At 43.1% G+C, this 22947-nt stretch overlaps 1 protein-coding gene across 5 annotated transcripts in view; it reads left to right on the top strand.

Annotated features, from left to right (window-relative positions):
• naf1 (nuclear assembly factor 1 homolog (S. cerevisiae)) overlaps positions 1-22947 on the top strand; it is a 231342-nt gene that overhangs the window by 166434 nt on the left and 41961 nt on the right. For all 5 annotated transcript variants that reach the window (XM_060826986.1, XM_060826978.1, XM_060826970.1 and 2 more), the window contains exons 5-6: positions 11395-11477; positions 14045-14205. In XM_060826986.1, the coding sequence (XP_060682969.1) occupies positions 11395-11477; positions 14045-14205 (244 nt within the window). The remainder of the gene's footprint in view (positions 1-11394; positions 11478-14044; positions 14206-22947) is intronic.

The following is a 22947-nucleotide window of genomic DNA, read 5'->3' as shown; positions in this document are numbered from 1 at the left end:
GCTGGACTCTGCAGTTATTGTATGATATATCTTGTCCGCAAATCGAAAGTTTCATTTTGCTCCAGATCTTTAATGGGATAAGTCTCCACTATAATGTTAATGCATAGGATTGACCCTTTATAGCCCCTTGAGAAGTAAAATGAAGATAAGTTATTGACTGACAGAATTTTGAATGCAAAAGCAGTGTTCTGTGAATGTTCAATAGGTGTGGAGTTTTTACTTATATTTGAGGGCATGGATATGCAGGAGCAATTTATTTGTTACAAATGTAACAATTAGCTATTTATTCTGTTTAAAACCCTAATTGTAGCTACAAACTTTATCTGCAACTGAGATATTTTCACAGCAGATTTCAGCATAGGTCGATTTTTCGCTTGCCTGATTAAAACTCATTCCTTCTGAACATACTAAAAGTAATCATACCAAACTTGTTCTCCTCTGACCTACAGCACTAACAGCATAATTTTACCTATTCTCTATCACTCCTTTTGGTTTGTCTGAGAGTAAATTTTATATATTCGACTTGAAAGCCCCCCAATCCACTATTGACAGATTTATAACTGCTGCAGTGTAATCTTTTTTACTTTTTAAAGTGAAGGTTGCCTGAAGAGTAAAGTTTCTTCCTTTCCCACATCACTTCTTTGGCCATGTGTTAGAACATAGAACAATACAGCACAGAACAGGCCCTTCAGCCCACGATGTTGTGCCGACCACTGGTCCTCATGTATGCACCCTCAAATTTCTGTGACCATATGTATGTCCAGCAGTCTCTTAAATGTCCCCAATGACCTTGCTTCCACAACTGCTGCTGATAACGCATTCCATGCTCTCTCAACTCTGTAAAGAACCCATCTCTGACATCCCCTCTATACTTTCCTCCAACCAGCTTAAAACTATGACCCCTCATGTTAGTCATTTCTGCTCTGGGAAATAGTCTCTGGCTACCAACTCTATCTATGCCTCTCATTGTCTTATCTACCTCAATTAGGTCCCCTCTCCTCCTCCTTTTCTCCAATGAAAAAAGTCTAAGCTCAGTCAACCTCCTTTCATAAGATAAGCCCTCCAGTCCAGGCTGGTAAACCTCCTCTGCACCCTCTCCAAAGCATCCACATCTTTCCTATAATAGGGCGACCAGAACTGGACACAGTATTCCAAGTGCGGTCTAACCAAAGTTTTATAGAGCTGCAACAAGATCTCACGACTCTTAAACTCAATCCCCCTGTTAATGAAAGCCAAAACACCATCTGCTTTCTTAACAACTCTGTCCACTTGGGTGGCCATTTTAAGGGATCTACGTACCTGCACACCAAGATCCCTCTGTTCCTCCACACTGCCAAGAATCCTATCCTTAATCCTGTACTCAGCTTTCAAAATCGACCTTCCAAAATGCATCACCTCGCATTTATCCATGTTGAACTCCATCTGCCAACTCTCAGCCCATCTCTGCATCCTGTCAATGTCCCGCTGCAGCCTACAACAGCCCTCTATACTGTCAACGACACCTCCAACCTTTGTGTCGTCTGCAAATTTGCTGACCCATTCTTCAATCCCCTCATCCAAGTCATTAATAAAAATTACAAACAGTAAAGGCCCAAGGACAGAGCCCTGTGGAACATCACTCACCACAGACATCCAGGCAGAATATTTTCCTCCTTCTACCACTCGCTGTCTTCTGTTGGCCAGCCAATTCTGTATCCAGACAGCTAAGTTCCTCTGTATCCCATTCCTCCTGATCTTCTGAATGAGCCTTCCATGGGTGAACCTTATCAAATGCCTTGCTGAAGTCCATATACACCATATCCACAGCTCGAACCTCATCTTTTCTAGTCACATCCTCAAAGAACTCGATAAGGTTTGTGAGGCATGACCTGCCCCTCACAAAGCCGTGTTGACTGCATTTAATCAAGTCATTCTCTTCCAGATGGTCGTAAATCCTATCCCTCAGAATCCTTTCTAACATCTTGCAGGTGACAGACGTGAGACTTACTGGTCTGTAATTATCGGGGATTTCCCTATTTCCTTTCTTGAAGAGAGGGATTACATTTGCCTCTCTCCAGTCCTCAGGTACGACTCCAGTGGAGAGCGAGGATGCAAAGATCTTCGCAAGTGGCGAAGCAATTGTATTTCTCATTTCCCAAAGCAGCCAAGGACAAATCTGGTCCGGGCCTGACGACTTGTCAATCTTAATGTTTGACAAAACTTTCAGCACATCAGCTTCTTCTAACTCCATCCATTCCACCATGCACACCTGCTCTTCAAAGGTTTCATTCACTACAAAGTTCGTTTCTTTCTTAAAGACAGAAGCAAAAAACTCATTTAGGGCTTCCCCTACCTCCTCAGACTCCACACACGAATTCCCTATGCTATCCCTAATCGGCCTTACTCTTTCTTTGACCATTTTCTTATTCCTCACATACGTGTAAAATGCCTTTGTGTTCTCCCTAATCCGTTCTGCCAAGCCTTTCTTGTGCCCCCTCTTGGCTCTCTTCAGACCATTTTTGAGCTCCTTCCTCGCCTGCCTGTAATCCTGTAGAGCTGAGCTTGACCCTAGCTTCCTCCACCTTATGTAAGCTACCTTTTCCTTTTGATGAGAAGCTTCACCGCACTCGCCATCCAAGGTTCCTTTATCTTACCACTTCTTGTCTGTGTCAGAGGGACATATTTATTCATCACTTGCAACAACTGTTCCTTAAACAGTTTCCACATGTCTATAGTGCCTTTAACATGGAACAATTGCTCCCAATCCATGCTTCCTAACTCCTGTCTAATCGCATCATAGTTTCCTCTTCCCCAATTAAATATCCTCCCATTTTGCCTAATCCTCTCCTTCTCCATAGCTATGTAAAATGTGAGGCAGTTGTGGTCACTATCACCAAAATGCTCTCCCACCATAAGGTCTGATACCTGCCACGGCTCGTTTCCGAGCACCAAGTGTAGAATGGCTTCTCTCTTCACCGGCCTGTCAACATACTGAGTTAGGAAACCCTCCTGAACACACCTTACAAAAACGGCTCCATTCAAATCTTCTGCTCGAAGGAGGTTCCAATCAATATTGGGAAAGTTAAAGTCACCCGTTACAACAACCCTACTACGTCCACACTTTTCCAAAATCTGCCGACCTATGCTTTCTTCCTTCTCCCTGCTGCTGTTGGGGGGCCTGTAGTAAACCCCTAAAGAGGTGACTGCTCCCTTGCTGTTCCTAATTTCCACCCATACTGACTCGGTAGGCAGATCTTCCTCAACAATGGAAGCTTCTGTAGCTGTGATACCCTCTCTGGTTAGTAGTGCTACACCCCCTCCTCTTTTTCCCCCCTCCCTATTCTTTTTAAATGCTGTAAACCCTGAAACATCCAGCAACCATTCCTGCCCCCGAGAAACCCATGTCTCTGTTGTGACCACAACATCATAGCACCAGGTACTGATCCATGCTCTAAGTCATCACTTTTATTACTGATTCTCCTTGCGTTAAAGCAAACACACTTTAACTGATCCCTTGGTTCCTTCCCAGGAAATTCCTCCCACTAGCTGGTCTACCTCTTGCTATTGCCTCATCTGCATCAACTCTCACCTCCGGTATACAGCTCAGGTTCCCACCCCCCTGCCATACTAGTTTAAACCCTCGCGAGCTACAGGACATTGGTCCCCTTCCAGTTCAGATGCAACCCGTCCTTCTTGTACAGGTCCCACCTTCCCCAGAAGGCATCCCAATTATCTACATATCTGAAGCCCTCCCTTCTACACCAGCTGCGCAGCACGTGTTAAGCTGCGCCTACTCTATTCCTTGCCTCGGTATCTCGTGGCACCGGTAGTAAACTAGAGAACACTACTCTGTTCGTCCTGCTTTGCAGCTTCCATCCTAACTCCCTGAAATCACTTTTTATATCCTCGATCCTTTTCCTGGCTATATCATTAGCACCAATTTGTAACACGATTCCTGGCTGTTCGCTCTCCCCTTTTAGAACCTTATACACCTGATCGAGAGACGTCCCGGATCCAGGCACCAGGGAGGCAACATACATTCCGGGAATCCCGATCCTGACCACAAAATCTCCTGTCAGTTCCCCTATCACGTGTACTTTTCTATTCTGCCCCCTTCCCTTCTTTGCCACAGTATCAGGCTCGGTGCCAGAGAACTGACTGCTATGACTTTCCTCTGGTAGGTCATTCCCCCCCCCCCCCCCCCCCCCCCCCCCCCCCCCCCCCCCCCCCGACAGTATCTAAAACTGTATACTTTTGCTGAGGGGAATGTCCACAGGCGATCTCTGCACTGTCTCTGTCTCCTTTCCTTCCACTAACTGGAACCCATCTATCCTTGTCCTGAGCCTTAGGAGTGACCAACTCCCGATAACTCCTTTCAATTACCCTCTCAGTCTCCTGAATGATCTGTAGTTGCTCCAGCTCCAGCTCCAATCCAGCTCTAACACAGTTTTCAAAGAGCTGGAGTTGGGTGCACCTCCCGCAGATGTAGCCAGCGGAGACGTGTGCCATGTCTCCCACCTGCCACATTCTGCAGGAGGAGCAAGCAACTGCCCTAGCATCCATACCCGACTTATCTTAACACTCACTCAGTACTAAAGTAGAAAGCTTAGTTCAAGTTGCTATACAATTAATAACAAACTTATATTCAATGGAGGAATTTTAGAATGAACCTTACCTTATTAACTAGGTTAGAGGAGGAGGGCGGGTGGGAGACACTACAGTTGTAGAGTCTCGGGTTTAGCTTCCTTGCTGACATATATGGTCACTGCTTTCCTTCCCGGCTGTCCCTCTGGTCCTCGTCACTTCCCCCCGCTGCTCCTGCTCCTTCTGTGAAAGGGAAAACACCGCTGTCCGCTACCGGTAAGTAATTTTAAACTGCCTTCCCTTAGCTGCAGTCTTTCGGGTTCGTCTTACCTCCGCTGCTGCTCGCACTCAAAAATTCAATTTTCTTATCCCTGTAACAACGTAAATGTAGCTTCTGTAGTAATCCAACGATTCTAACACATGAAGTATTGTGTATTTTTTTTACGAAAGGACTTTGCTCCAAACTCCTAGTTCTATTCTGGAACAGAGTGGTGGTGGAAAAGCACAGCAATTCAGGCAGCATCTGAGGAGCAGGAAAATCGACATTTCGGGCAAAAGCCCTTCATCAGGAATACAGGCAGAGAGCCTGAAGGGTGGAGAGATAAATGAGAGGAGGGTGGGGCTGGGGAGAAAGTAGCATAGAGTACAATAGGTGAGTGGGGGTGGGGATAAAGGTGATAGGTCAGAGAGGCAGGGAGGAGGGTGCGGGAAGGTTGCAAAGAGTATAATGGGTGGATGGGGGTGGGGATGAAGGCGATAGGTCAGAGAGGAGGGTGGAGTGGATAGGTGGAAAAGAAGATAGGCAGGTAGGACAGGTTATGGGGACAGTGCTGAACTGGAAGTTTGGAACTGGGGTGAGGTGGGGGAAGGGGAAATGAGGAAACTGTTGAAGTCCACATTGATGCCCTGGGGTTGAAGTGTTCCGAGGCGGAAGGTAAAACTTTGAATGGAAAAGGCTCCTTTAGGGCCTTGGATGGAGGTGAGGGAGGAGGTGTGGGCACAGGTTTTGCAATTCCTGCGGTGGCAGGGGAAGGTGCCAGGACAGGAGGGTGGGGTGTTGGGGGGTATGGAACTGATCAGGTAATCACGGAGGGAAGTCTTTGCGGAAGGCCGAAAGGGGTGGGGAGGGAAAACAATCCCTGGTGGTGGGGTCTGTTTGGTGGTGGCGGAAATGCCGGCGGATGATTTGGTTTATGCGAAGGTTGGTAGGGTGGAAGGTGAGCACCAGGGGGGTTCTGTCCTTGTTACGGTTGGAGGGGTGGGTCTGAGGGCAGAGGTGTGGGATGTGGACGAGATGCATTGGAGGGCCTCTTTAACCACACGGTAAGGGAAATTGCGGTGTCTAAAGAAGGAGGCCATCTGGTGTGTTCTGTCATGGAACTGGTTCTCCTGGGAGCAGATACGGCGGAGGCGGAGGAATTGGGAATACAGGATGGCATTTTTGCAGGGGGTAGGGTGGGAAGAGGTGTAATCCAGGTAGCTGTGGGAGTCTGTGGGTTTGTAAAAAAAAATGTTGGTGTCAAGTTGGTCATCATTAATGGAGATGGAAGGGGAGGGAGGTGTCAGAGATGGTCCAGGTAAATTTAAGGTCAGGGTGGAATGTGCTGGTGAAGTTGATTAATTGCTCAACCTCCTCGCGGGAGCGTGAGGTGGCACCAATGCAGTCATCAATGTAGCGGAGGAAGAGGTGGGGAGTGGTGTCGGTGTAACCACGGAAGATGGACTGTTCTACATAGCCGACAAAGCAACAGGCATAGCTGTGGTCCATATGGATGCCCATGGCTAGCCCTTTGATGTGGAGGAAGTGGGAGGATTCGAAGGAGAAATTGTTAAGGGTGAGAACCGGTTCGGCCAAACGAATGAGAGTGTCGGTGGAAGGGTACTGTTGGGGACGTTGGGATTGGAAGAAACTGAGGGCTTGGAAGCCCTGGTCATGGCGGATTGAGGTGTAGAGGGACTGGATATCCATGGTGAAGATGAGGCGGTGGGGGCCAGGGAAACAGAAGTCTTGGAGGAAGTGGAGGGCATGGGTGGTGTCTCGAACATCAGAAATAGAATATTTTGCTTATTCTTTCCAGCATTTCTAATCTCACCAAGAACCACACTGACTACATCCTCCCTTTCATGCTCCAATACTCTTTCAAGCTGTTTTTAAAATATTTTTCATTAGGTCTGCAACATACCATGTAGGACTATTGATCCTGTTTACAAAGGATGCTATCTATTCCCCCTAGTTAGTATAACCTTTTGGTTGTCCTCCAAACAACCTTTCATTTTTTCCTCCATCGCAACTATGTTTAGTCTATTGGGTAAGAGCACTTCCTGAGAGCCCTCATTTTCCTTTCACCTGGATTACTCTTTCATTTCTGGTAATTACAGTTGGTTTTGATTTGCTCCATGCAGTAATTTGCATGAAGCGCTAAAATGCAAAATGCAATTTCAAATGCTTACTGCCTGGAACTTACGCATGCTATTAGGTGCTAAGGCACGAAGAAGCTCTTGCCTCCCCGCCCCAGACTCCATTGCCACCCTCACGTTCTCAGCTTTTAATTTTGTTTATGATGTGCTCTCCTATCTTCACATTCTACTGTGTTTCAGCACACTGCTAGAATCTTGAGCCCTGTTCTTGTGTAATAGAAGCCCTGACATTTGCTTTGATCTGTGAAGTGCAGTATGAACTCTCTGATCACACAACAAACAACTTCTGTCCGGAAAATAAATCCGTTCAGGCTTCAGTACAATTGTGACTTTGTTTGCTGAAGCTCATAGCCGGTCTTTGTTACAGCCACATTTAGCAGTCTCTAATGTGAGGAAATTTGTTAAAAAGGTTGCAATCAGTGCTTTTGTACCTCTTTCAAAAATGACTAAGTGAATGGTTTATTGATTATCTGGAATTTAATGCCACATACCTCTGAATACAGGAAGCCATGGGACATAATATACACAGATGAATACTTTTCAAATTAATAACATAGTGACTGAAGACACTTCAGTCTGGACTTTTTTGGGGGGACTTTAAATGCATCCTTCATAATAAGTAGTGATTTGGCATTTTATTGCTGTTTGATAAGTGACATGATTCCGATCAAAATTAAAGCAATCATTCTGGAGCTAAGGAGCTGCAAAGGGACCAGGATTTTGTGATGTTTCTTAGTAAATCATCAATATTAGACTGAACTATTAAGCTTTAAATTGTTCAACATTGCAAACTGCTTTGGTTGTAGCTTGATAAAGTTAATTAAAATAGTCAATGATTATTGTTCGCATGAGTATGTAAAATTGAGGTTGAATATGTTCTTTCTCTTTTTTAATTTTTGGAATTTTGATGGCTGTCATTAGCATGTCTTGATATTTGTTGCCTATCTCAATTGCCTTGAGTGGTCATTAATCTGCTGAAGTCCATTTCATAATTCCTCTAAGAATTTTAACTTGTCCCTTCACCACCTCCCTGCTCACCATCCAAGGACCTTTCAGGTGAAGCAGCTTGTATTTACCACACCTAATGTGGTCTATTCTACATTGGAGAAACCAAATGCAGACTGGGTGACCATTTTGCAGAACACCACTGGTCTGTGCACAAGCAGGATCCTGACCTTCCAGTAGCCAGTCATTTTAAAACCGCGTCCTGCTCACATGCCCACCTGTCTGTCCTCTGTATGCTGCAGTGTTCCAGTGAAACACAGTGCAAACTGGAGGGACAACATCTGATCTTCAGACTAGGAACTTTACAGCCTTCTGGACTTGATATAGAGTTCAGTATCTTTAAATGTGGCCAATTTCTTTTCTTTTAACTTGTTATCATGTCCTCCCTTCCCCCATTCCACTTACTGTCCTTTCAAGTCTGGCCAGAGGCACACCATTGTTCTGCAGTTCTTGCATTCCGATCTCTTAATGTAAACTATTAACATCTTTTCTCCACCAGCACCCTGTAACAACTACCCCCACCACCACTCCCCAGAACTATAGCATGAATGCTGTTCCTCCACACTTCACTTAGGCTCTGATAAAGATCATCATAGAATCCCTACAGTGTGGAAACAGGCCATTTGACCCAACAAGTCCACGCTGACCTGCCGAAGAGTAACCCACCCAGACCCATTTCCCTGCCCTAATACTTGACATTTTCCCTGATTAATACACCTAACCTATACATTCCTGAACACTATGAGCAATTTAGCATGGCCAATTCACCTGACCTGCACATCTTTGGACTCTGGGAGGAAACTGGAGCACCCAGAGCACCCACGCAGACACTGGGAGAATGTGCAAACTCCACACAGACAATTGCACAAGGCGAGAATTGAACCTGGGTCCCTGGCACTGTGAGGCAGCAGTGCTAACGACTGAACCAATGTGCCACCCAAAGATTGGGTCATCTTGACTCGGAAGCTTTTGCTTACTCTCTTCCTCCATGGACGCTATCTGACTAGCTGTGATATCTAGCATTGTTGTTTCCAATACAGCATCTGCGGTCATTTGTTCCTATATGTTAGGCCAATATTTTGCTGCTTCTGTTTGCACCAGAACTGAGCGCAATAAATGTTATCTTGCTAATTTTTACTTGCTAGGTATCTTTGTATGTTATCAAGAATGTACGATGGGAAGTTCTATGAGATTCAGTATTATCTCACTGATGATGCTTACCAAAGCTTCAGCATTGATGCTAGTGAATTAAAACAATAGCGGAGAAGCACAACAGATTTGGCAGCATCTGTTGAGAGAACATCAAATTTAATGTTCAAAGTTCAGTGACCAATCATCAGGCTGACGCTAGTAGCTGGGACAGGGTGACATTTATGCCTGATGGCTAGGTTTTTGGGGGGTTGGGGAGTATAATGAATATAATACATGGAGACAGTGTTCAGAGAGAGAAAAGGGGATAGACAAACAAAGCAATAGCGGGTAATAGCCCAAGAGAGATGAATGCTGGGTGAAGTGCTACAAGAACTGTGAACAGGTGAAAAGGAGTTGCCTATGCAGGGAGCAACCCATACAGTGCATGTCTAGGGGAATGGGAGGAGGGAAACTGATATTGAGGAGGGTGATCATGTTTTGAAATTGTTAAACTCAGTGTTGAGTACTGAAAGCTATCAGGTGCTTCAGTGGAATATGAAGTAGTGTTCCTTCAGCGTACATTGAGCCTTGCTGGAGCTCTGCAGCAGGCCTGATACAAAAGTGTTGACGTTGGAGAAAAGTGGTATGTTTTGAAGTGGCAAAGCAGCTGGGAGCTTAGAGTCCTCTTTATGGACCAAGGGTAGCTATTCAGCTAAGTGATCACCCAATTAGTGCTTCGTCTTTCCAATGTCTCGAAGACCAGATTGTGAGAAAGGAATGGAGTAGACTAGTAGTGTAGGTAGATCACTGCTTCACTTGGAAGGTCTGTCTGGGTTATTTGGTAATGAGGGAAGAGGTAAATGGGCAAGCGTTGAACCTTCTGTGATTACCTGGGAACGTGCCATGGAGTGTGTGTTGCTGTTGGGAATGGAGGAAAAGTGGACTAGGGGACCTGGAGGGAGTAGTCCCCTCTACTGGAACCATGTGTCTGGTAGTGGCATTCCACTTGAGGTGATGAAAATAATTGTGTGTGATGCTTTTGATACAGAGGATGGTAAGGTGGAAATTGAGGACCCTGGGGACCCCTGCAATTGTAGGGAAGGGGTGAGGGCAGAGTATGGGAAATAGATTGGACCTGGCTGAGGCCCTGTCATTCACTTTTGTGGGAAATCCTCATTCGAAGAAAAGGGTGGATGTTTCTGAGGCCGTCCCTACAGTATGTAGCATCATCAGAACAGATAAGATGGAGAAACTGGGAGGTTGGACTGGAGTCCTTACAGGCAGCAGGCTGTGAGAATATATATAAAGTGACTTGGAGTCAATTGTTTGTAATGGATATTGATGGCTAGCTTATCTACAGAAATGGGAAAGGAGATGTTGAGGAAGAGAGGAGTCGGAGATACATCAGGTGCAGGTGAGAGTAGAGTGAGAATTGGAAGCAAAATTGATAAATTCTTTTGATTCTGGCAAGGAAACTGAAGCAGCTGCAATGTGCCATAGATGTACAAGAGGAAGAAATATGAGGAAGCACCCAAGTAGAACAAAGAATGTCTCACATAACCCACAAAGAGATGGACGTAGCCCATGTGGCTATCCACGGCCACACCTTTGACCTGAAGAAAGTGAACAACTTCACTTTGAGAGGAGGTGAAAGTAAAGCCGAGCTGAGGTAGGTGGAGGAGTATGCTGGTGGATGGGCATGGTTCAGGTCTTCTCTCAAGGAGATGTGGCGGGCCCTCTGACCATCCAGATGGAGATGGACTCGTCGAAGAATTGCATGTCTGCGGTGAAGAGGAGACAGATGGTGCTGGCAAACTGGAAATTTTGTAACCAACATAAGGTGTCAAAATATACATGGGGAAGGACTGGACAATGAGAGAGAAAAGTGATTCAAGATAGTAAAAAGTAAGTTCTGTGGGGTAGGAGCAGGAGCAGGCTGAAATAGTCTGCCTGAGCAGTCTTGTTGGTGGATTTTGGACTTTGAGTTGGGGGGCCCATGAGATGGGAGGTTCTAGGAGGGAGATCCCCAGACTAGATGAAGTTAGTGATAGCCATGGAGACAATCGTTTGATACTCAATGGTTCAATTCACACTAACAAATTGTTACATAAACAATCATTCCTTGCCTGACTGAGGATATGGGCAATTTAAATGATCAAACGGTGGTTCACCTGCAAATTTACCAAAGATTCCTTGTGGAGTTGTTTTCTGTTTTTTGTCTTCTATATGTGAACATTTCAATGTCACTTCTGACTTTCTTTCTCTTTTTGTTTCCAGTTATTGTAAAATCGCTGAAGGACATGCCACCAGTGAATGAGGAAACTATTCTATTCAGAAAGGACAACGCTTCAGTTGGGAAGGTAATTTCATTAGAATTCTTAATAACTGATAAGTCTTAAATTGTGTGGAATCATAGTATCATACAGCATGGAGACAGACCCTTCGACCAACATTCCTAAACTCAACTAGTCTAATTTGTCTGCATTTGGCCCGTATTCCTTTAAACCTTATCTATCTTCGTACCTGTGCAAATGTATTTTAAATGTTGTGATTGCGCCTGCCTCCTTCACTTTCTGGCAGCTTCTTCCATATACACAGTATCCTGTCTGCAAATGTTGCCCCTTCCGTCCCTTTTAAATCTCATCCCTCTCACTTTAAAGCTATGCCTTCTAGTTTCAGAATCCTTTACCCCAGGGAAAAGAACTTGTCTATGCCCCTCATGATTTTATAAAAGTCAGTAAGGTCTCAGTCTCCTATGATCTAGGGGGAAAAAGTCCCAGCCTCTCCTTTTAACTCAGAACTTCCAGTCTCAGTAACAGCCTTGAGAACCTTTTTTGCACCCTTTCCAGTTTAATAACATCCTTCATATATGAGGGTGACCAGAATAGTGTGCAGTACTCCAAATGTGGCTTTACCAATGTCTTTGTCCGGTTATAATGTGACATCCCAACTCCTATACTAATTGCTCTGACCAGTGAAGGCCAAATGCTGCCTTCACGACCACCTTGATCTATGAAGCCATTTTCAAGGTGCTGCGTACCTGCACCACTAGATATCTTGGTTTGACAGTACTCCCTAGGGCCATAACATTAATTATGTTAAGTCCTGTCCTGGCTTGTCTTAATAAAACACATTTACCTGGAATAAAGTCTGTCTGCCTTTGCTTGGCCGACTGGACCAGCTGATCAAGATTCCATTGTACTCTTGGATAACCACCGCCATCAATTTTGGTATCATGTGCAAATTTACTAACTAGGTATCCTATATTCATATCCAAATCATTTAATGAAGTGACAAGCAACAGTGGACCCGCATCGATCCTTATGTCACAGGCCTCCAGCCCAAAAAGCAATCTTCTACCACCACCCTGTCTCCTACTTTCAAGCCAATTTTGTACCCAGTTTGCGAGGTTTCCATGAATCCCACGTGATTTAACCTTATGAACCAGTCTATCACGTGGACCCTTGTCGAAGGCCTTGCAAAAGTCTATGTAGCCAAAGCTCTGCCTTCATCTATCTTCTTGGTCACCTCTTCAAAAAAAAAATCAAATTTATACGGCATGATTTTCCTAACACATGCTGATTATCGCTAATCATTCCTTGCCTTTCCAAATGCATGTAAATCCTGTCTCTTAGAATCCCCTGCAACAATGTGCCCACCACTGGCATTAGACTCACTGGTCTTTAGTTCCCTGACTTTTCCTTGCAGCCTTTTTAAAATAATGGCACAACATTAACCACCCTGCAGTCTTCTGGGACCTTGTCCATGGCTGTTGATGGTATAAATATCTCTGCTGGGGACTCCACAATTTCTTCCCTAGCTTCCCATAATGTCCTGGGATACACTTGATCATGTCCTGGGAACTTATCTACATTTATTCATTTTAAGAACCCCAGCACCACCTCTTCTGTAACGTGGTCTCTTTTCAAGACATTACTATTTATTTCCCCGAGTTCCCTCACTTCCCTGTCTTTCTCCACTGTAAATACTGTTGTGAAATATTATTTAGGACCTCTTCCTGTCTGTGATTCCACACATAGATGGCCTGTTTGATCTTTAAGACCCTATTTTTTATCCCCTAGTTACTCTTTTTGGATCTCTTTGTCACTTGCGGTAAAGGAGAATCCAAAGATATCTCATGTCCTCTTTTTGGCCTCCCGATTTCCTACATACTCTAAACTCCTCAAGGGATTTACTTGATCCCAGCTGCCTATAAATTTAATATGCCGCTGCCGACTTCTTTGCTAGAGCCTTAGTATCTCTCGTCATCCAGTGTTCCCTACTGCTGCCAGCCTTGCCATTCACACGAACAGAAACACACATTAAACACGCATTTTCTTGCTTATGAAACTCTTTGTGGGTTACCTAAATTTGCTGACAGAGGGAGATGCTGAGAAGCATGACTGGGGATGTTGGAACCCATGAGTATTGATGGTGGGGTGTCACCAGGAACTATGACTACTGAGGCAGGTGTGACATTCCATGGGTTTTTACACAGGACTTTGCCAGACAGTCTCTGAATTTGTATCCAAAGTTTTTTTTTCTCTCTGCAGCAGTCCTTTTTTAGGAAATGCATTTCACTCTGCATTACAAAATGTATCAATAAATATTTTTGGGGTTCTGATCCATCATCATAACAAGGAATCAGCGAGAATTCAGCTGCTCACAAATATATTCAATACGAATGAATGTATTTCCAAAAAGGAGGTTAGGATTGTTTTAGTTAATTGACATGATAGAGTATGTTAATTCACTTGGTGAAAATTTCTTGCAATTATTTTATCTAATATTTCTATTTCTTTGAAAAATTCCCTTTTGAAATGATTTTAATGAAGCAATCTCCATGCAACTTGACTTCATTATTTTTGTATTATGCATTTTCTGATAAGTGTCTAAAGTTTGTTTCGATTCTCTGCTTGCACCTTAGGTATTTGAGGTGTTTGGTCCAGTTTCTCAGCCATTTTACGTCCTACGTTTCAATTCTACTGAAGACGTCACTGTTAAGGAAATAAAGCTACAAGAGATGCTTTACTTTGCCCCTGCAGTGAAGGATTTCACTCAGTACATCTTTGCAGAGCAACTCAAGCAGTAAGTTAGTTTTCACGCATCTTAGACTTCAATCTCACAATTCTTCAGCGAAGAATAATTTTTCAGTGAAGAATTGTCACTTATCCAATAGGGTTTGACTACGCTTTCTTGTGAAAACAGGGTTATTTTCCAAACATTACAACCATGTAAAAAGATTTGCTCAGTGACCTGAACTAAGAACTTGTGTATAGCCCCTTATAATTTGAGTGAGTCAATTTAAAAATAACCAGCACCAAAACTTTATTCTTAACCAAGAACTTAATTTATTGCTGTGAACTGCTAAAGTTACTAATTAAAGAACTTAAAATGATTAAATGTAGGTAAAGATAAAAGACCCTCAACAATAAGTCAGTGTTGTTTGTCTGGAATGAATGGTTGAATTTGTAGGGTTGTGGCCAGTAGTTCCAATGGCTTCTATCGTTAAAATTAAGTAGAGTTTGCCTCTAAGTAGACTCAGTAGGTGAATCAGCTTAGCATATGGGTGTAAGTTCTGTTCCTTTAATGATTTCATCAACTTAGATTGCCTAGATTAATTTTAGCAGAACAGGGGTGATTTCTGACAGCCTTAACCAATGATTCAATGGCAGATGTTGCTCAGTTAGCTTAACTGAGTGCTGTAGCCTGCACCTGTCAACTTAGCACACATTCATGTTTATTTTTTTCGTTTTCATTTTTCGTGTATTGTGAATGACTTTAAACAGCACTAATTATGTAGGACTGAGAAGGTGTTCCATGTCTTTAACTTACTTTTGTCTTTTCCTCCCCAGAATAGAAACAAAAAATTATGTTTATTTTTAAAGCAATGATATAGATCTTCTAATCCTAATTGCAATGAACAGTAAGAAGTCCATTGTCATTGAGGAATGAACAGCATGACTAGTTTGGAAGGAAATTGAGCAATGTCTTCCTGGACCCCTACCACTATTCGAGTAAAAAGTGAGGTCTGCAGATGCTGGAGATCAGAGCTGAAAATGTGTTGCTGGTTAAAGCACAGCAGGTTAGGCAGCATCCAAGGAACAGAAAATTCGACGTTTCGGGCCAGAGCCTCCTGATGAAGGGCTCTGGCCCGAAACGTCGAATTTCCTGTTCCTTGGATGCTGCCTAACCTGCTGTGCTTTAACCAGCAACACATTTTCACCCCTACCACTATTCACCAACCCTTCCTCAGACCATAGTGAATTATAGTGTGAGTGCCTTCTTTCTAGTGTGTGTAATTCTTTTGCCAGTTATCTTAATTTGGTATCGATCCTCCTGCCACTAGAGACTATTTTCCGATTCATTCCCTCAATACTCTTCAAGATTTTACACTGCTGACAAATTGCCTTTTAAATTTCTCTGCTTACTCTTTGATATTTAGACAAATCTCTTCTTGTTTTCTGACAAGCATAATTGGTCAGTTGAGTAATTTTAAAATTAGTATCAGGCAGCTTGCTGTTGGATTCTTTGCCTTTATTTACATAGCCATGGATTCTCCATGCCTTATTATCAGCCTTCTAATCTTGTCCTGGAACTTCTCGATCTGAGGGTGGTCATATTGGACTCTATGTTGGCCCTATTTTTTTCTTCACAGAAGGGCCAAACAAGCTAGGTTTTTCCAACATTTTCTGTTTTCATTTAGCATTTAATTCACTGGTTCTAACTCTTAATCCAAAGAGTGGAATTTTGTTGGTAATTTCTTCATTTGGCAGTAATTCAGTCAATTTCCTTATTTTTGGCTTATAGTTCCTTCATGTGAATCGTAACACTAGCACTACTTCTGATGAATTTTTGTAAAAAAAAAACGAAGTGTTTTTGTTTTCTTTACCATGGCGACTTCTAATGTGTGCTCATGCAATCTAATGAGCTGAGGAGTTTTTAGCCTCTCTGAATTTGTTTCATTTATGGCATATCTACTCTCTTTGTTAAATGCCTTTTTTTTTGGAACTCAGTAACAATTAAATTTATGTTGTGTCTTTAACATGATGCGTTACTATGCAGGTATTCTATATTGTAATCTAGACTGGTGTACTCTGATATTTCAATAGTTATTTTTATCTTGGACTCATTTGATCACAAATAAATGAGTTCATATTTCAATACATTTTGTAGTTCACTTTCCCTTGATCCATTTATCATCCACTTTTAAATCAGCTTTTTATCTTCTAATTTACTGCCTCAGTCTCTGTCTTAATCATGTCCTCCTTAATTTTTATACTAACCTTTTAATACAGCTTGATCACAGTTGCTAAGTGTTTTCTTTATCTTGTCTGTTCTGATTGATTTCTTATTTCTTGGAGTTTGACCTAACTGCAATCAAGAATGTACAATGTCCAGGTACTTCCTCCCCTAATAGCACTGAAGGTATTTCTACATCAAAAGCACTGCAGCTGTCCATGAGGGTAGCTCACCATTATTTTCTCAGGGATGCTAAGCAATGAGTGACAAATTCTGGCCTAGCCATCATTGCTGGTGAATGAATGTCCTGTACACACTTCCGAAAGAAACTTAAATCTCCCCTCCTTTCTTACGAGCTTATTTGGCAGCATTGAAGACCTCCCATGATTGTTGTTCTGCATTTCATAGATCTGCTGTAATATTTCTTCCTCATCTCCTTTCTAATATTGACAGGCCAGCCATCGCTTATTTGGTATTGCTCTCACCTTGGGGGCAAAAGATTCAGGTGTCACTCCGGGGATTAGTCACAGAAATCAAGGGTTGATATTGCTTTGCATTTCTCAGAGACCGGTCCAGCATTGGAGGTGCCATCTTTCAGGTGAAACATTAAACGGAAACCCAGTATGACTCCATGTGGATGTAACAATCCCTTGGCAATATGTTGAAGCTGAGCTGGAGAGTTATTTCCAGTATCTTAGCTAATACTTATTCTACTTTTGTCATGTTAATTGAAGAATATTTGGTCATTTTCACATTGCTGTGTACATATTGGATGCCACATTTCTTGCATTACAACAAAGACTATATTTCAAATGTAGGAGCAAGTTACTGCAGATGCTGGAATTTGTACTGAAAACAAAAAATGCTGACATCACAGTTGGTCAGGCAGCATCCATGGAGAGAAAGTCGTAGTTTGCTTTCCCTCCATAGATGCTCCCTGATCCGCTGTAATCTTCAGCACTTTGTTTCCATCACATTTCAGATATATAGCTTATTGGCAAAAAGACACATTGTGCTTGTCAGTACAAAAGACATAGGTAAACAAAGGGATAGGATCCTGCAAAATGAATATAGGGAGTTAGATAAGAAGTTAAAAAGCAGGGCATCAAGGCTAGTGATGTCCAGATTACTCCCAGTGCCACGCGCCAGTGAGGATAGAAATAGAAAAATAGGCCAGATGAAGCATGGATGAGAAACTGGTTAAGTGGGCAGGGTTTTGAGTCCTTGCATCATTAGGAGGGGGGGGGGGGGGGTGGAGGCAGTTAAGGGCGGGGGGGGGTGGAGACGGTTAAGGGAGGGGGGCGTGGTGGGGCAACCAGTATCCTTGCGGGGAGATTTGGTAGTGTTACCCAGGAGGGTTTAAACTAGTTTGACAGGGCAGTGGGACTCTGAATATGAGAGGGGCCATTGAGAAGTTAGGGGAAAATACATTGGCCGTCGAGATCAAGTTTACTATTCAGGGTAGTCGGAAGCACAATATATGGGAGGAAAAGACTTCTGGTTTAAAGTTATTTCAGTGCACGTGGCCAGACTAGTAAGGCAGATGAGCTCAACATATTGATTGGCTCTGGGGACTGATCCATGGCTGAGAGAAGCGCAGGACTGGCAACTCAGTGTTCCAAGATACAGAAGCTATAGGTGTGACAGAAATACAAGAAGTGAGAGGGGGAGTTGCTGTTTTGATAAGGAAGGACATTAGAGAGGCTATTCTTATGTGGTTATCAAATGAAGTCATATGGTGAAACAGAAGGGGATGGTCACTTTGTTGAGACTGTATTATAGATCCCCAAGTAGCCAGCGGGTACTAGAGGAGCAGATGTATAGAGAGATTGCAGATATCTTAGGAATAACAGTATGTGTTGGTTGGAGATTTTATATTCCCCTGTATTGGCTTGGCCACCCAGAGTATAAAAGACACGGACAGGGTGGAGTTTGTCAAATGTGTTCAGGAAAAGTTTCCTAAAACAATAGAGGGCCCTACTCGGGACAGTACAACACTGAACCTCCTCTGAGGAAATGAGGTCAGGCAAGTGACTGAAGTGTCAGTTGCAGAGCACTTTGAGTCCAGTGACCATAACTCTCTTAGTTTTAACATAGTTATGAATAAAGGTCCCCGGTTAAGGTGCTAAACTGGACCAAGACCAATTTTGGGGCCATTAGGCAGAATCTAGCAGAGGTTGATAGGGTGAATGTTTGAAAGAAAATGAATGACTAGCAATGGGAGCCTGTTAAAAGTATATCCCTATTAAGGTAAAGGGCAAAGCTATCAGGTTTAGGGATCCCTGGCTGACTTGGGATATTGAGGCTCTAGTCAGGAAAAAGAAGGCAGTACACATTGGGTTTAATCTGTCGGGCTCAAGTGAATCTTTGGATGACTATAAAAAGTGTAAGAGCACACTGTAGAGGGAAATCAGAAGAGCAAAACGAAGGTATGAGATTGATCTGCCAGATAAGGTTAAAGATAATCTCAAGAGGTTCTATAGCTATGAATAAGAGTAAAAGGGTGGCGAGGGAGCGAATAGGTTCCCTTAAAGTTCAACTTGGCAGTCTATGTGTGGAGCCACAGGAGATGGAAATTTTTAATGATTATTGTTTCCTCAGTAAACACAGAGGAGTAATCATGGATGCTATGGAAATAAAAGAAGCAAGTGGGCATATTTTGAACTGCATACGTATTACCAGAGAGAAGGTGTTTGCAGCCTTAAACCACATTAAGGTGGAAAAATCCCTGGGGCCTGATCAAGTCCTCTGGCACTGTAGGAGGCTAGGGAAGAAATTGCAGAGGCCCTTGCAGAGATTTTTGCTTCATCTCTAGCCACTGGTGAAGTTTTGGAAAACTGGAGGGTGGCTAATATTATTTGATATGATGATGAAGGTATTTAACATGCTGGCCCTCATCAATCTAGGCATTGAGTAGAGGAATTGGGATGTTATTTAAGAAAGGTAGCAAAGACAAGGCAGGGAACTACATGTCAGTGAGCCTGACTTCAGTGGTAGGTAAGTTATTGGAGAGGATACTGAGGGACAGATCAGCCAAAGTTTGGTCTGATTAGGGATAGTCAGCATGGAATTGTGTGCAGGAAGTCATGTCTGACAATTGTTGCCAGAATCTTTCAAAGAGATAACCAAGAGGTTTAGATGAGGGCAGGGCAGCAAATGTTGTCTATATGGACTTTAGTAAGGCCTTTGAGGTCCCACATGGCTAACTAGTCATGAAAGTTAATTGCATGGGATCCAGGGAGAGATAGCTAATTGGATTCAAAATTAACTTGATGGTTGGAAGCAGAGGGTGATGGTTGAAGGTTGTTCCTTGGAAAGGAGGCTTGCGACTAGTGTGTCACAGGGGTCAGTGCTGGGACCTTTTGTTATTTGTTATTTACATAAATGATTTGGACGTGAATGTACAAGGTATGATTAGTAGGTTTGTAGGTGATACAAAATTAGGAGGAATTGTTGATAGTGAGGAAGAGACATAGAGATGTACAGCACGGAAACAGACCCTCCAGTCCAACCCCTCCATGCCGACCAGCTAGCCCAACTCAATCTAGTCCCACCTGCCAGCACTTGGCCCATGTCCCTTCAAACCCTTCCTATTCATATACTCATCCAGATGCCTTTTAAATGTTACAATTGTACCAGCCACCACCACTTCCTCTAGCAGCTCATTCCATACACATACCACCCTCTGAGTGGACAAGTTTCCCCTTAGATCTCTTTTACATCTTTCCCCTCTCACCCTAAACCTATGCTCTCCAGTTCTGGACTCCACAACCCCAGGAAAAACACTTTGCCTATTTACCCTATCCATGTCCCTCATAATTTTGTAAATTGCTATAAGGTCACCTCTCAGCCTCCGATGCTCCAGGGAACACAATCCAAGTCTGTTCAGCCTCTCCCTATAGCTCAAATCCTCCGACCCTGGCAACATCCTTGTAAATCTTTTCTGAACCCTTTCAAGTTTCGCAATATCTTTCCGATAGGAAGGAGACCAGAATTGCATGCAATATTCCAACAGTGGCTGAACCAATGTCCTGTATGGTCACAACATGACCTCCCAACTCCTGTACTCAATACTCTGACCAACAAAGGAAAGCATACCAAATGCCTTCTTCACTATCCTATCTACCTACAACTCCACTTTCAAGGAGCTATGGACCTGCACTCCAAGGTCTCTTTGATCAGCAACACTCCCTCGGACCTTACCATTAAGTGTAAAAGTCCTGCTAGAGATTTAAAAGAGACCTACTTTTTCACAAAGGGTGGTACATGTATGGAATGTGCTGCCAGAGGATGTGGTGGAGGCTGGTACAATTGCAACATTTAAGAGGCATTTGGATGGGTATGTGAATAGGAAGGGTTTGGAGGGATATGGGCCGGATACTGGCAGATGGGACTAGATTGGGTTGGGATATCTGGTCAGCATGGACGTGTTGGACCGAAGGTTCTCTTTCCATGCTGTCCATCTCTATGGCTCTGACATTACCACCCTGTCAATCTCCTCTGCTGTAAGGAAAATAAGCCGGTCTGTCCAATTTTTTTAATATAATTTGGTCAGGCAGCAGAAATGGCACAAGACTGATTAAGAGCTACACGATGGGGGCAAGAGTGTGGTGCTGGAAAAGTACAGCAGGTCAGGCAGCATCCGAGGAGCAGGAGAGTCGTCATTTCGGGCATAAGCTCTTCATTGGAGCTTCCTGATGATGGGCTTATGCCCGAAACATCGATTCTCCTGCTCCTCGGATGCCGTCTGATTTGCTGTGCTTTTCCAGCACCTCACTCTCTACTCTGATCTCCGGCATCTGCAGTCCTCACTTTTTCTCCTGGTTAAGAGCTACAATCAAACATGCTGGGACTTTTGGTGAAACAAGTTTAAAATCTGAACTCTGTTAAACCTACAGCCAGGGCATATTGTAACCTGTTCTGTAAGCTGTGACCTGTGGTTCTCTGTGTTGACCAAATAAGGCAGTAACCTGGTAGTTGGCTAGACAGTGGACACCGCTTTACCTTGTATGGAATACAGAATAGGGCTATTTAACATTTGGGAGTTGTTTACCAGTAAAACTCCATTGACTGAGATTGAATATTGGAATTAAGATTTAGTCAATTCATTGGCTGAGTGCCAAGGAAGTTCTTGGAAATGAGCACCATTTGTGATAAAAGTTAACAGAACAAAGGGTTTTACAGGAAGAGCATTCAAAACTAGAATTAGAGAAGTATATACCCTGGAGTTGTCTTCAGAGAAGATGATGAACCATGAGGCAAGATCAACACTGAGAGCAAACATTGGTCACTTCATTCAGATCAGAGTAGTATTTGTTTCATTTTTGATGCAGGGCTTATGCTCAAAACATCGATTCTTCTGGTCCACGAATGCTGCCTGACCAGCTGTGTTTTTCCAGCACCACACTTTTTGATCCCGTTCTTCAGCGTCTGCAGTCCTTATTTTCTACTCATATTTGTTTCAAGCCAAACTTGTAGAGTTAGAGTTAGTGTTAAATGTGATTTAAGTAAAATAAAGCGAAGTTAAATGAAGTGAGGTAAAGTTGCAGTTAAGTTAGATGAATTAAGAAGTAACTGTTTCAACGAATTTATATTTTATACTGAGTGTTACCACCTAAAAATTCAGATAAGGAAGCGTTTGTTTAAGTAAAGCCTGAATAGATTCTCTGTCTTGTGTATGTCACACAAGGCAAGAATACCGGAGTTTAAAAAAAATGAGTACTCCTTTCAGGTAGTAATAATTGAAGCTGTCCAGCCCAGGCAATGTTCTGGTAAATATCCTCTGTGCCTTCTCCAGTGCTGTCACATCCCTCCTGTAATGTGATTTTCAGAACTGCATGTAAGATTCTAGCTGTGACCTAACCATTGTTTTGTACAATTCCAGCATAACCTTCCTGCTTTTGAGCCCTGTGCATCAACTAATGTATACTATATGTCTTAATCACTTTATCGACCTCCCCGATACTCTAAGGGACTGGTTTGCATGCACTCTAAGGTCTCTCTGATCATCAGTGCTTCCTAAAGTTCTGTCGTTCATGTATTCAACTATTGTTTGTCATCTCTCTCCTTGCAGCTGTCTTTGGCTCAGCCAAGCTGTTTGCTACCTCAGTGTCATATTTGATCCCAAGATGTTCATGGGGCTACATAAATTGGCATTACTCTTGCCTTTGAACTAAACGGCATCAGTATAATTTAGTTGAAAATTTGTCTCCCATATTAGAAATAATTGCTTTGCACGAGAGGTGATGAGTATTTGATTATAATCTGTCAGCCAAGCTAATAGCATCAAAGATATTTGGAACTGAAGGTGTCCGTGTAGTTTTTGAATTTACTCTGAATTGAGCTGTCAGTCATCTTCCAACCTTTGATTTGCTTCTTTCTTACTCTCTGGGCACATCCCCTCTCCTCCTGTTATTGTAGTTCTCTCATGATCTTCAAAGTTGGGTCTTAGTTGAATAAATATGTTGTTAAATGCATTTATCGTATTTCCGTTAGTGGAAGAAAATTAGAATCATTTGCCTAACCAGAGCTACAAAAATTAAACGTCTGTACAAGACACATTTTTAGGTAGATTTTATTTAGGCTTCC

Source organism: Hemiscyllium ocellatum, chromosome 1, assembly GCF_020745735.1.
Source record: "Hemiscyllium ocellatum isolate sHemOce1 chromosome 1, sHemOce1.pat.X.cur, whole genome shotgun sequence".
NCBI lineage: Eukaryota > Metazoa > Chordata > Chondrichthyes > Orectolobiformes > Hemiscylliidae > Hemiscyllium > Hemiscyllium ocellatum.
This window is presented reverse-complemented; position numbering and strand designations above follow the sequence as displayed.